General features: G+C 34.8%; 1 protein-coding gene across 1 annotated transcript; it reads left to right on the top strand.

Moving 5' to 3' along the window:
- Positions 1 to 3,019: 3,019 nt before the first annotated feature.
- LOC126742367 (probable chitinase 10) lies at positions 3,020 to 15,964 on the top strand. The gene is made up of 10 exons (XM_050449014.1): positions 3,020 to 3,185; positions 3,238 to 3,415; positions 3,468 to 3,653; positions 4,130 to 4,619; positions 4,674 to 4,813; positions 4,871 to 5,058; positions 5,115 to 5,381; positions 15,262 to 15,450; positions 15,510 to 15,635; positions 15,725 to 15,964. Exons 1-10 carry the CDS (start codon positions 3,132 to 3,134, stop codon positions 15,890 to 15,892), a joined length of 1,986 nt encoding a protein of 661 aa, XP_050304971.1. The 5' UTR covers positions 3,020 to 3,131; the 3' UTR covers positions 15,893 to 15,964.
- The last annotated feature ends 11 nt before the right edge of the window (positions 15,965 to 15,975 follow it).

Here is a 15,975-nt window from a genome sequence, read left to right as displayed (position 1 = left end):
CCTTCAATTATACTCACCTTTGAGTTTTCTATTTACAAGTGGCCCCTTATACAAGAAAATCACTCTGCCTCCTTTCCCGGACAACAAAAGGTTTTTTCTCTCCACATTGCCGCACCAACTGCACCCAATCATGGGGGTGTTCTATTGGCAAGCAATGTTTTTTCTTTCTTTTTTTAATAATGCTGTGGTCGGAATCGCACTCTATGTGCGTATGCCCTGAAACTAAAAATTTGTGATCGATTGTCAGTAAATTTTCTTGTAAAGCTTTCATGCACATTGCAGCAACATAGTTATTCTTGTTTTGTCCGGCACACGTATCGGAGTACATTGTTAAATGTTTTACACTACTGGGTAAATCGTTTATAATATAAAAATGAAGGCAAGAACTGATATCATCACCGCCCCTTTTTGCTACCGCCTCATGCCACATATAGCAGAACGCCTGGCCATCATCACAATCATGAACCGTCAAGTTGTACGTCCATAATTGCCTTTTATAAAATGCCAAAGAGCTTTGAACAAAAGGGGTTGGCAAGCATTGTTGCATATGAAACGTTATGGTTTTCATGGCAGGATCATCTTTTGAAAGCTCCTTATCGGTAGATTTGGCTTGAAAGGCAAAATCAGCTTCGTCATGATGTTGCTTTAATGTTTCCTTTAGTTCATTATCATTTTCATTTAACTTAATCTTCATGTTAAGTTGATCGCAATTTTGACACGTATCCTTTTTGGGCTGTTTATTTTTATTTGTAAAGAGTTAAACTCCCGTTCATATATGAAACGTGATATGGGATGTTCAGGATATTTAATTTTATATTCAGCATAGAGTTCGCACAATGTTATATGGGGAGGTAAATATCTTTGTTTGGAGACTCTTCTTGTGTAGTGACTTTCATAGGTCGGAATGGAGAGGATATGAGCACGAACATTCTCAATATCTGCTTCGGTTCGTTTATTGGCTGGTGCACTCTTTCCTCGACTATCGAGTGGTGGACTTTGCAGCTAATTTTTTTTTAACAACGGTATCGATGAATCTGTTTCATCAAAAGTAGCCATAAAACAAAAATATAAATCCAAGCAAATTTAGGATAAAAATGACAAAATATTAACCTTAAATTGTTGCTAAACTCTTTCTTTAGTATTTTTTAAATAAAAACAATATCTTTATATTTCCATGAACCAACAAAACTTATAAAATTATCATAAAAAAAGAAGCTTATCTTTATTTGTATTCGTTACAGACATGTTGCTGTTCACCATACTCATTATTTTGTTAACTCTAGAGCCCATTTTGCACTAATAAACAATAATTTCTCGTTCTCCTATGTTCTCCAACACAACACTAAAATTATTGCACTATAGCCTAACCTCACTTCCAATTTAAATGCGAGAAATGATTTATGTCACAATTTTATTTAAACTTTTGCGTGTAAAATGATATATGTCAGACATAATACTTTTTTCCCAAACAGGTGTTAAATATTTTGCTGTGAAATAAGCCATATGTTTGACTTAAATCCTTTTTCACGCGTGATTGCAAAAAAATAAAATGCATTTGTAGTATGTCTGACATAGAGCATTTTACACGATAAAAATGTAACTTATCTCGTTAGACACATTGAAAATGATGGACTTACGCGTGTATAATGACTTAGTTCGTTATTCCCATACGTAAAGGAGGGTTTTTAAATTCGGCTTCTGACATAAACCAGTTTTGACAAAAAAAAGACATAACACCTTTTTCACATGCACCCGCGAATTATTAGTCAAATTTTTATTTTCTCCCATGTGAACTTGTATATTTAAGGAATTGTGATGGTCTTTCTTAAGTGATCTTTGAATTTCTAAGTACTCTAAGTTGTTCAAAAGGCGATTATCCTGTAAACGATGAATTATTTTAAAATTACTATTAAAATCTGTACAATGTCCAGTTTCAATTATACAGTGTGGCCCAAATTGGGTGTACATGTATGGGTCTAATCTTGGAAACTATAAGAGATAGAAAATTGGTTAAATGGGGAAAGTTGTAGGGCATTTAGTTACCAATTTAGTGCCGCTTTCAGAACGATTTTATCTTTTTCCAATTTTGAAATATTTGGAAAAAATCAAAAAGTTCATTAATTTAAAAACCACATTTAAGGTTATTAGACCAAAGTAAGTTATAAGTTTTTTTTTAATTATATATTTTATAAGGCCATTTGTATAGTAAAATAAACAAGAATATGCTAAATTTTCGAGTTTTATTTACCCAAATAAATGAAAGGTCACGTCACACCTCATTTATGCATATAAAATTACCAGGAAAATGTTTCATTGATAACCTTTTGGGCTTTCGCGATAACTGCATCGAGAATATGTGTTAAATTACTATGAAATTGACTTAAATGTATCAATAAGAGGTAGTGATTATTATTTTGATAAAACTAAGGAAATATCAAGTTTATTCGGAATTACATTATTTAAATTACTGAGTAATAATTATTATGTTATGAACAGTTGAGGGCCAAAGATCAAACGGTCTGCAGCGAATAATGTAAATATGTAAAACACTAAAAGCAGTTAGACTATTTAGAGCCTGTTATACATTTTCCTATTTTTAATATAAGCCTGCTACAAATAATTACTGGGCCAATATCTAGCAAAGGGGTTTATAGGATAATTTAAATACTGGTGTTTCAATTAAAAAGAGGCCTTTTGACGGAATGTTTTCATAATTTATTTAGTGGTTTAGAAACTTATATAATAAAAAAAGAATATTAATAATGATAATTCTTCTTTAATTTAACCCACTTCCTAAACTCTATATGTCACAAATTATCTCTTTTATTTGGCAAATATATATTTATATAATATATAATAAGCAACAAATAACAGCACCATAAAAAAATCATAAAAGTCTTTGTTTTTTTACTATATAATAAAAGGACACTTAATTTGTAAAATATAATAATGGACCTACCTGTATATATATCTGGTTAAATATAATTTAATATTTTACTTCGAAGAATTAAACAAAATCGCTAATTACTTCAAAGAAGAATTACCAAAAACAATAAATAACTGATAACCCCGCTTGGATAAATATCCGAGTGTTGCAGAAATTCCTGCAGTCATTACGACGTTCCGTTAAGATGAAGTTCGCGTTATGGTTTGGGTGCTTTGTGATATGGGTGTCATCCGGCAAGGTACTTCCTAACTTATTTATTATTTCACTATTTTAATTTTTTTTATTCTAAGACCCTAACTACCTTTGGAAAAAAATCCTATAACGAGTATGAAAGCAACGATATCCCGTCCATTTCTTCTATGAGTCCTATTAATATCCAATCCAGAAATGACGTAGTTTTTTGGAGAATTTTTATCCCACATCGTTTTGGGTCCAGCTACAAGGAACCTACCAACACACCAGAGAAAGGTAAATAAGCAGATTGTCAAGGCTGCAACAATTGACCCCCATCTCTTTTCAGAAAATAATGAGATCCCAACTGAGTCGGTGATAATCACGGAACCATCTTCAACTCAATGGTACTACAACGGTCCCTCAAATCCTTTCGATACGAACGTTTGGCCCTCACGACCAACACAATTATGTGAAGAAATGCACGTACTTATTGATCTTGATGACTGCCGACAGTTTTACAGATGTCTTGGAGGTTAGTCCTTTATGTTACGAGATAGGATGTATAATTTTTTTTTGTTCCAGGCAGTTGAACCGCATGATCTTTTTAAGTCTCAACTGCCTGGAAGAAACAAACAATTACCTCAACTGCTTGGAAATCTCAAAAGACTACTGAAATAGGAGATTCTCTTCAACTGCCTGGAAGTTTAGTTTTAAATTATTCCAGGCAGTTAAAATTATCTATAAAATAATGTAGTGTTTTTATATTGTTCGATACACAAAAATAGTCAACTGATTTATTACACATTCTATTAAGACTGCTGAAAACACTGTATTTACTTCCTACGATTTATTTCGATTTAAAATTCGCGCCAACATTCATCAGACTTAAGTTGGCCTCCTAACGGCAAGAGCTTCTTACTTAATAGGTACACCATTGTTCCGGAATATTTGCCTCCACGCGTGTCCGCCTCAAATACTAACTCCTTTTTTTTTTTTGTTAATTTTCAGGTCAATACCAAAAACAAACTTGCCCCTTTGGCATGTATTACCAGAACAACCGTTGCAGTATGGTTCCTCCAGATTATTGCAATAAACCATCAACTGAAGATAATTCATACACCGATGCAGCTAAAGATGATTTAATTGCCACCACGACTGCCATGGATTCTATTGAAACTACCACGACATTGCCACCGAATTATCCACATTGGTGGAAAGCGATAGCGGCAAATCAAAACAGTGATGAAAATTTCAGTTTGGATCAAGATATAACTTTTAAAAAAGAGCCAATAAACGGTGAAACAAGTGATGAGGACGATGCGGGGTATATTTTAGCGACTACAACCGAACCAATTAAAATCACTACTGATGAAGAGGTCACAATTTATAACACATGGGGCAGTAGTGTACAATATGGGGAGGAGTCTTCTGAGGAAGTAACTACTGTTCAAAATACGCCAGATTATAAAACGGTGTGTTACGTCTCACTGGACAAAGAGTAAGCATTTTTTTTCAATAATTGGTATAAATCATATCAAAGGAGAGTTTTTAGCTTGGATCCGTCTATAATTGACACTTCTTTGTGTACCCACATTATTTTGGCTCACGCGAAACTGGATGAAAGTACTTTAACAATGGAACTTGATGATGATGTGGAGTTTATTATTCCGCAGCTATTGAGCAAAATTGAACGTGAGTGTAAAACAATGGGCACTATATTTCTGATGAACTTCAATGTGACTTTTTCAGTTTCTCGTTCGGGCACAAAACTGCTAATTTCCTTGGGAGGATGGGAAGACTCGGGATCAGACAAATATTCCCGATTAGTAAACGATCCGGAAAACAGGCTAGTTTTTATGTATGAAACTCTAAAGTTCTTATCGCGTTATAATTTGGACGGGCTCGACTTAAAGTGGCAATATCCGAAATGCTGGCAGGTAGTTTTTTCAATCAATGGTTTTAATACGTTTCGATTGGTTATTGACGTTTTTAGAATGGGTGCAACAAAGGCCCAGAATCCGATAAATCCGGGTTTACCGCCTTAATAGAAGAGATGCGCGAAGCTTTCGATCCCGCCGGTCTCCTCCTTTCCGCCTACGTGAGTCCAGTGGATAAAATCATCGATGTTGCTTATGATGTGCCCGCCCTTAGTAAACATCTGGATTTTATTAACGTGATGACTTATAACTTCCACGGATCTTGGGACGGGTATACTGGACACGTGGCACCTCTGTATGACGATATAGACTATTTCAATGCGGTAAGTTCATTTAATTGATTTGTTATTGAAGTGAGGGTATTGTTCCGTCAAATCGGAAGACTCATTTCTTTATTTATTTTTATTCTTTTTTTTTATTGTCAATATTCATATAATTATATTTAACATGAGCTTTGCTTCGTCGTGGCACTGATCGTTGTTAATATCTAAAGTTGTATTCTACAATTTCTTTAGTTTTTTATGCTAAATCATTATTCGCGGCTTTTTATCGCGTCATAGGTAAGACAACCTTAATTTTGACCGAGAAGAGTCGCACGCACCTCTAGTCCAGTACTGCATCGGTCCTGATTGAAGGGAACTGGCACACAGATAAAAAGGATCTCTTAACATAAAGTAAAACGAGTTTAAACCAAGGCCGCTATGTCTTTGGATATAGCCAAATGAATATTACCTTAGGAAAAACTTACCACATCCTTAGCTTTAGTCTACTACTATTTTGAATTGTTAAGTAAATATGTCCTAATTGTAAGAACAGCAAATTATTTAGTTATTTGGTCTAAGAGAAGCAAAAAAAAGAATTTTCTCTCCCCAAGGTCATTATGTTTTTGGTACAAGAGTCTTAATCTTAACTTTAAAACGTGTGATCTTCTCATATGTACATAAATGTACTTGTCTGAAAGATATTTCTTTGACGGAAATAAATGAATGGCTTAAAATCTAAAAATTTAATGGATACAAGATCATTAAGTTCTTACGTCAAATATTAAATATCTTGTATTAAGAAATTATTTACTTGACCTAAAAATTATTATTTCGGTTTCGGAAGATAACTTTTCGAAATTTCGTAATATAACTCACAAAAAAATATAAAATTAAGTTAAGCCTGTCAGAAAACACTATAATATTAATTAGACAGCTTCACACAATTTTACATTTTTTTGTGGATTACGACTGTTCACAACCAAATACGTATACGAGTATATAACATCTTTATTGTATTTAAAGCCCCTTTATAAATATGTATTTTTTTATTAAAATGTATCTTATGTTTTCATTTTTCATAAACTGTTTTTGATTTTACTTTTTATATTTTATTCACTGAAATAAGTTTTCGCATTCAATATTAAATATTGAAGCAAAATTTATAGCGCTTTTTACGAGGTTTTTTCGAGGATATAAAAAAGAAAAGAAGATAAAATAATAATAACACACTTTTATTTTATATTATAGAAGTCATAAGTTTCACAAAATACATACTAATATTATATCGTTAATATTTAACGTCAACGCAAAATTAAACTCTCTATTATGCTATGAGCATCAAAAAAAAATCTGTAACACTTATTGCACTAGTCTTATTTTTTAAAATTATTTTATGAAACCAGAAGGTAATAACTATTGTCTAGGCTTATGGTTTCTAAGTTATTTACATTTCCAAAACTCTAATACTTGTAGCTAATATCTGCTAACTAGACTAACCACCTATGCATAACTTAATAGAATATCCTGAAAAAATTAACATGATGAATGACAATGAAACATTGAATTTGTTCCTTACTATTACGATCACACTGTATATTATATATATATTTTTCGATATAAGAGAAAAAAAATTAAACGTATATTTTTATAAAAAAGGATTACTTTTCACAGTTACATAAATGTTTGCGCCAAGGATATTTATTTTGTCCTAAAATGGTACGATTCTTAGCTCGAAATAATTATCTTATTTAAAGTACATAACCTTTCCTTCAAGATTTTAATTTTAAAGTAAGAAAATTCTCTTCTGCTAAGATTATATTTTCTTCTTTTAGGTAAATTTATAGCGGTTTTCGCGGAGCAGTCCTGAACTTGTCCGGGATTCTTTTCCCGAGTCTTTTCCTGTATTTTTATTGGTTTTAATATGTCCGCATTTTATCATCGGCCAATCGAAACTTAGGAAAACAATCCCGGACTAGTTCAGGACTGCCCTGTGAAAATAGCTATATAGCTATATTAGCTTCTAAAGAATATTTTAACGCAAACGTCCACCATTTTGTTTAAGATATAATAATAATTTACACAAAAGCTTTTAAAAATCAATGCATGCTTATTTAGTTATTTATAAACTAATCTAGGTATACCTATAAGAAAGTAAAAAATGCATTATAGCCCTACTGAGTATTTTAAACCTACACACGCATATATAGGTACCGGTATAATTTAAAAACAGAAATAAAAACCACATATATTTATAATATAAATATACCTTCAAACACAGGCCACAAGTGTTCCAAAGCATTCCGCTTTAAAAAAGAGAAAACTTCACTTACTTCAACTTCAAAATTCATGTTGTCCATGTTGAAAAAACCAAATTCACACACAAAAATGCGATTATACATCGTGTCGCGTTGACAATGCCGCGTCTAACTTGCTAATGACCGGAACGACCAAAGGACAAAGTTCCGACAAAGGGAAAACACCGGGGTTATACCTACGCGACCCAACGCAAGCACCCGTGACGTTAAAGCAAAAACGTACTCTTTAAACAAGTATCGATAAATTCACAATTTTATTCTTAAAGACAGTTGTCTAATAGCAAGGATTTAATTCGCTAAGATAATTAGAAAATAATGCGAAGAACGTGGATTCTCTTTTGACAAGATAACGTGAGTTTGAACTAAATGTATATCCTTAATTAAAGATAATTAACAGCCAAGATAATATATTTTCTTGTAATAAGAAGTCATTTTTATCTGTGCAGCATGAGGATTGGTATATAAACTACTGAACAAATAAGTCGCTCTCAAATTATTCACAAACTATTTTGGGGTTGTCTTGGCCGCCGTCTTAAATTTTTATGCATTAATTAATTAAAGATACAGTCCACTATTTTTATATTTCTCCAACAGGTATAATAATGCGACCGTTTGTATTCTAACGATCTAAAATTGAAACACAAATATGTCGATCTGTGGTTCAAATTCATTTAGTGCTCTTTTGATTACATAAGTAATATAAGGTCGTCGATTTAAGGTTTAGTACTAGAATTAAGATTAAGTTAAAAAGTTTAACATTAAAATAGTTAGAGTTCAGTAAAATAAAAAGTAAAAGACACACCACTTAACACTAACTTCACCAGCAGACACATGCTTATCAAATTAGGTATATATTAAAAAAAAAACCTGCTAGCAATATGGACAGTTAAAACCAAACAGATTAAGCTTATCTGAATGAGTTATGTATTCACCCATTGAATAAAAAGGGTGCTGAACAAAAAACGTCCTAGCTACTGGCCCAAACTGCCTTGTACCCCTCTATGTCTTCTTAATTTCATTGGGTAATGTATTGTATAATTTAGGGATGTGCGATACTGAGGAAAGTACCGGTATTTCGGATCGTATCGTATCGTTTTAAAAGTACCGGTTGGTTACAATATCGACAAGTTCAGTACCGATATTCCAAGTACCGGTACGATTTAACTAAATATAATTTTTTTTTTAAACTGTTAAATTAGCGCGGACTGGTATGGCCATTACTGATATTTTTAGTATTATTTATTAACAGCATTTATTTCGAAATAACTACAAGTGAAAATTTGACATTTGTCGTCACTTAAATTAAAACCGAACAACAGAAAACATTAAAACGTAAGACAAAAATAATTATTCTAGAAATTGAAAAATAATTACAAATTCCAGTAACTTAATTCTAACGAATTTAAAAATAATAGCCTTGAAAGTCTATCTCCAAGAAGTCTGTTACGGCATTCATCCATTATCGCATCAGCCTTTGAAAATAGGCGTTCAGAAAATGGGTTGCATCTGCCAACACTACGGATAAACATAAACAGAAAGACAGAAGGAAACAGGAGTAAATCCGTGCTTCACTGCTTCATTCAAATTAATTTATGTGGTATTTTTTTGATTAAATTAAATTTATTTCATAGCATTCTTCGATACGGGATACGATAGGTACTGCATAAAACTCAAACGGATCGGACCGTATCGTACGTTAAAGTACCGGTACAAAATATCGAGTATCGGAAGAAAAAATACCGGTACTGGAGAAAATCGTATCGTATCGCACATCCTTATTGTATATATTGAGACACATATAATAGGGACTCATTTCATACATGGTTGTCTTACGTCTAGGCACTGCAAAATCGAATCTATTTCTTGTCTTATTACTGTTAATATTTACATCACAATTTTTATAAAAGAGGTGTTTGTGTTTGGAGGCAAAACAGCATACCCTCTACAAGTAAAGAGAGTATATTGTAAATTTCTCATTTTTTAAAAGGAGCACAATGCTCTCGAAAAGCGGATCCACACATTGTCCGTACAATTCTTTTTTGAATAACAAATGTTCTTTTTATTGACTCTGTATAAGATCCCCAAAACATATATGTGACTGTACATATGCATAATAAAACTGAATTATTGATTCCCTACTGACAATGCTTTTTAAGTTGTAAATAGCGAAGTTTGCCGACGTTTTCTTTTTACATATTTCATCAACATGGCTTTGCCAGACTAAATTTTTGTGTAAACTTAGACCCAAAAACTTAGTTTCCTCCGATTCATATACAATAATCCCATCGATGTTCAGAGGCATATATCATTATCAATTATTTTCAAAGTCTGCCTTTTGTTTTGCTTGAATTAAGGACTAACTGATTTTGCTCACACCACTTTTGCATCTGTAAGGCCGTATTAGAGTTTGCAAGATCTAAGGCTATTTGACAGTTTTTGTGGGATATTACGCATGATTTATCATCGGCAAACTGGGCTAGTACTGTATATGGTCCGCCAATGTCATCATTTAAGCTGTTTTTGAAGGTGGTAGACAATGGTACAGTGAAAACATCTTGTCGAACTTGCATTGTCTTATTTATTTAATGTAAGACGACGTTTCGGTTAGTAAGTATCTCCAACCGTTATCAAGTGTAAACTGACAACAAACTACTATTTAATAGACTTATATACTAGATGTGTGCAGCGACGTGGAAAGGAAAGTCATCCGTGAAAAGAGTTGGGGGGAGGATACGCCTCTCTCTAGATCCTACACTGTCCTAAGAGTAGAGACTTCCAGATGTTGGGTACATCGACGCTTGGCTGGCTGAAGATCCCCTGATTCTATGAAATGAAAACTGCCTCTACGAACTTCCTCTTCCGCCAGTGCTGTTCCTTGTGCAGAATCTTGGCTTCTGACCAATGGATATTGTGTCCATTATGCCACGCGTGCTCTGCTATCCCGGATTTGGAAACCTCTCCTCTTTGGGTCCAGCTGCGATGTTCCTTCGCTCTAACTTCTAGGGGGCGCTTCGTTTCACCTATGTATGAGTCACCGCACTCACATGGGATCCGGTAGACGCAATTTTTGGTATCCAACAGGCCATCTGGTTTGGTCTTTGATACCACGCTTCTGATAGTGGTGCTAGATCTAAAGGCAGTTCTAATATTGTACTTGCTGGCAATGCGTCGGATTTGTTCCGATGTACCCCTAATGTAAGGTATGGGTAGAAGTCTGGTTGTCGTGGTGGCCTCGTCTCTGATTTGATTTGGACGCGTCCTTTGGATGGTCCTACTTATTAGCTTCTTTGGATATCCATTCTGTTGTAGGTCTTTGTAGATGGTATCCACTTCAGTCTTGAGATCCTCGTCGCTTCTACAAATGGTTGGAGCTCTATTGTAGAGGGATCTTATGATGCCTACTTTGGTAGGTTGCAGGATGGTTGGACTCATAGTGAAGTTCGTAGATTTCCAACGACCTTTTTAACGAGGACATCTAGGAAAGGTAGAGCTGAGTCCTTCTCTGTCTCCATCGTGAACTTGATTGTTGGTCTGAAGTTGTTGAGGTGAAGCAGAAACTCCTGAAGTGCTTTTTCCTCTTTGTCCCAGATGATGAAGGTGTCGTCCACATATCGAAGCCAGAGCTTGGGTTTGCAATAGGAGGCATCTATTGCATGTTCCTCGAACCATTCCATGAAGATGTTTGCTATTACTGGGGAAAGAGATGAACCCATCGGAAGTCCTTCGTCTTGGGCGTAGAATCTATCCTTGGCCTGAAAGTAAGAATTACGAAGACAGATCTCCAAAAGTTCCATCACCCCGTTTAGAGGCAGTGTGGTCCGAGTTGAGAAAGCTGCATCCTTGCTTAGTTTGTCTCGGATGATGTTAAAAGACTCTCCTATGGGTACATTGGTGTAGAGACTTTTGACATCAAAATGGAGATACTTACCAAGCGAAACGTCGTGTTACATTAAATAAATAAAACAATACAAGTTCGACAAGATGTTTTCATCATTTAAGCTGTTGCAAAACACAATAAAGAAAAGTGGGGACAAAAGTGAGCCCTGTGGAGCACCGGTATCTACGTCTATAAATTGCTTTACATTCTTTGCGTTCTTGTCACCCTTAATCTCAACTGACTGAGGCCTGTGGCTCAGAAATGACTTAATCCAATTAATTTCTTTGCCCTGTATTCCCGCAGAAATCAGAACCTTGATAAGGCGTTGCCTAAGTCAAAATATATTCCCAAGGTTGTCAAGTGCAATCAAGTCGCAGTTGAAGAACAGATCAGACGTAACTTTTGGTGAAGCTAAACCATATAGATCCTACAACCGACTCTTTTGATATCTTGGAAGTAAACATAGTCATGTCTAAATTTGGATATCCACTTAAGCCAGTACGAAGTAGTGAGTTATGAGGAGATTCTGAATGTATTATTTTAGTTAAGTTCAATCTATCCTATTAAATGGTATTGTGATTTAGGGACCTTTAAAGGTTGCAATGCTTATTTTTAGGGCCCAGAAAAGAGTCATTAAGTGTGTTCTGGGCCTTGGACATAGGGTGTTTTACAGTCCACACTTTCCTATAATTTTAATATCCTTACTATATTTTGTATCCTTGGTCATATTGGTTAGACCCAAACAAAATTATTTTCACTTTAACTCTGAAAATTACAGTGCCACCATTCACATGACTATACGTGATCTGAATGAGTTTGCAATTCCAACCGCACTATATGATAATATTCAATCTATTAGAATATACGGGAATTTAAGAAGGCTGTTGAAGTCAAAGAAAAATATTTTTATTCTTTTAGTATAACTATATCTAGAAATCATACACAGAATAATCTACAGAATTTATGATTTTGTGTGTTTCAGTAGGAACACGAGGCCATACATATAGCATTTAAATATCATATTACCTGTGCCGTATTGTATGTTTTGTTGACTACCAGAAGGCTTTTGATAGAGTAAACACTGAAAAGTAGAAATTGTGAAAAATCTAGGATTGAATGTTAAGATACATATCGCTATAATAGTCAACCTGAATTGGAACCAATCAGCTTTTGTCAGAATCAAAAATGATACTAAGGGGTGTAAGGCAGATCTGCATTCTCTCCCTTTATAATTGTTCAATATTTATTCAGAATTATATATTTAGAAAAACCACACAGATTCAGGAATATCTCCGAATTGAGAGAGAGTAAACGATATTCACAAAAATGATAACAATGATCATCGAAAACAACAGAAACATGAAAGTACTTAAAATGGACGCCTCCAAATACATCAACTAAAAGGCGCAAACGGAAACATCAAAGAGGACAGTAAAGATTTAACGGATATCGTGGAAAATTTCTACAGCACACTGTACACACGAGACAACCCAGAACAAGCAATCGGAGTTGATGAAACGATTCTCAATGTAGGCTCCGAAGATCTTCCTGACATCACCAGAGAAGAAGTAGAACTAGCATTGTCTCAAATGAAAAACGGTAAAGCACCAGGGGAAGATGGAATTACAGCTGAAATGATAAAACTTGGGGGAAGCAGAACTACTGTAGAAGCAATGACAATTCTTCTTAATAAATGTATGACAGAAGGCGTGATACCCCAAGCATGGCAAAAGGCCCAGAAGATAGGTTGAGAATCGACAACTATCGACCTATTAGCTTACTCCCCCACCCGTACAAACTTCTGACAAAAATAGTAAAAAATAGGCTTACAGGTAAACTAGATGCCTATGAGCCCCCGGAACAAGCTGGCTTCCGAAAAGGTCATAGCACAATAGAACACATACAATCCGTTCGCACTATAATAGAAAAATGCAACGAGTACAATGAACCACTACACCTCGCATTTGTTGACTATAACAAAGCTTTTGACTCCGTAGAGTTGTGGGCTATTTTTAAGGCCATGAACAATGCCAAGAATCGACTCTCGATACAAGCAGCTTCTCAAAAACATATACGAAAATCACCGTTAAAATCTTGGAAGAGATAGAAACAAATTCAAAAAAAAAGAGGAGTAAGACAAGGGGACACCATCTCTCCAAAGCTGTTTACACTGGCACTGCAAGACGTTTTTAAAACTCTGGACTGGAACGAGAGAGGCATCAAAATCGATATCTGAGCCATTTACGCTTTGCGGATGATATAGTACTCTTTAGCCAGAATATAATAGAATTACAGGAGATGTTGGCGGAACTTCGAAAAGAATCGAAAAGAATAGGTTTAACCATGAATTTAAATAAAACAAGAGTCATGTCACCTGACAATATTCAAGTACATATAGAAGACCGATTTATTGACAACGTCGAAGAATATGTATATTTGGGACATTGCATCAAATTGGGCAAAGAAAATCAAACTGCCGAAATAAACAGACGTGTTCGTTTGATGTCCTGAGAAATGAAACTATTCCAATTAATTTGAAAAGAAAGGTCTTCAGTGCCTGCTTACTGCCCGTGATGACTTACGGAATCGAAACCATGACACTCACTGTTAAATCAGCTTAGGACCACCCAAAGAGCCATAGAGCGGATGATGCTAGGAATAAGCCTGAGAGACCATATCACAAATGAGAGTATTAGACAAAGAACTAAAGTTGAAGACGTCGTTGAAGACGACTGAAATGGAGCTGGCTGGACAGGACGACTTAAGATGGTCAAGACACATCGTTCAATGGAGACCTCGCATACACAAACGCAGCGTTGGCAGATCACAGTTACGCTGGCTCGATGATGTCAAAAACAAAATGGGCAACAGATGGCACCAACTGGCACAGAACAAACAAACATGGAAGAATATAGGGGACACCTATGTCCAGGAGTGGACTGTGAAGGGTTGCTGAAAGAAGAAACGATATTCGTTATGCGGACGATACGGTCATACAAAATCTCATGAATATAATAACACACTCCAATCTGGACATTAATTAGCTTATACTCAACCAAACACAGATAGAACGAGTGAGCAGTATTACTTAGCGCAAAAATCAATGAGCACAGGAAATGCTAAACAGAATTTAAAAGGACAAGACTGCATTCAGTAGGATGAGACCTCTGTTGACAAGATAAGACTTTTACCTGTTCCAAGTCTTACTAAAGCCACAACGAAGAAATTGGAATCGTAGAATATTGCAAATACTATGGACAGACTATGAATAACAAATATCAAGGAAAAAACAAGTTGCTGTTTAATACTGTGAAGGAACGAAAGTTCCAATATTTGGGACAAGTAATAAGATATGAAAACGGATGTCACTTATTGCAGATTATCTTGCAAGGGCAAGTACTAGAAAAACAAAGTGTGGGCATTAGACGAATTTTATAGTTCAACAACCTTACAATCTGGTCAACATCTAAATCCGATAAGAACTATAAGAATTGTGAATATTAAATGTATGATTAGTAAGAGTATTTATTTAGTCACTTTCTCTATTTTACTGTATTATTTTCGGCTCAGAACAACAGTATAATAAAAGCCCCTTATATTATTGTACATCTAATTATTTGTTTGTTTATGGGGTATGTGGTAGAAGGGACCATTAAGGGCCATATGTATTAATAATTACTTAATAATTAAATTTTTGCGTTGTCATATAATAATTATACAGATAATTATCATTTTAATACTTTACTAGGATTTTACCATAAAATATTGGATCCGTAAAGGTGCAGATCCCAAAAAATTGATATTCGGAATTCCGTTTTACGCCGAGGCGTTTACGTTGCAAAACAAGCGAAGAAACGGGATTAGAGCCACCACGACCGGTCCTGGAATTTATCCGAAACTATTGGCAGGCCGAACCACAGAATTACCGTTTCGTGATGTAAAGATTACAGTCGACCTGTTTTTGTTTTCGAATTAAATTTAAAATAATGATTTTAGGTTTGTAAATTGGTACATATGGAACACTGGACGATTGAAAAGGACAGATACGGAAATAGGGGACCGTATGCTTATAACGGGGATCAGTGGATGTCTTATGACGACGTATCGGCGATGCTTACAAAGGTTTGTTTAATATTAATTGTGTATACATAGCCAATGTTGAACTTTTCCAAAATTCTTGTGTATTTAAACAATCATGTTTTTTATTGCAGGCTAAATATATAAAATCGAAAGGACTCGGTGGGGCCATGGTGCAATCAATCAACGAAGACGATTGGGAGGGAATCTGCGGTCACGGACCATATCCCTTATTAAATGCATTAAACAGCGAATTGAGAGGCAACGATTTATTCGTTACCGATGGTGAAGATTGCACATAAGATAAACGGGGAGAATGTTTAGTAATAATGTGTAGTAATAGAACTTAAGATAAAATATTGATTTTAAATAAATGTGTTTTATT

Source organism: Anthonomus grandis, chromosome 11 (assembly GCF_022605725.1).
Source record: "Anthonomus grandis grandis chromosome 11, icAntGran1.3, whole genome shotgun sequence".
NCBI lineage: Eukaryota > Metazoa > Arthropoda > Insecta > Coleoptera > Curculionidae > Anthonomus > Anthonomus grandis.
The sequence above is the reverse complement of the archived record's forward strand: the minus strand, read 5'-3'. Positions and strand labels throughout refer to the sequence as shown.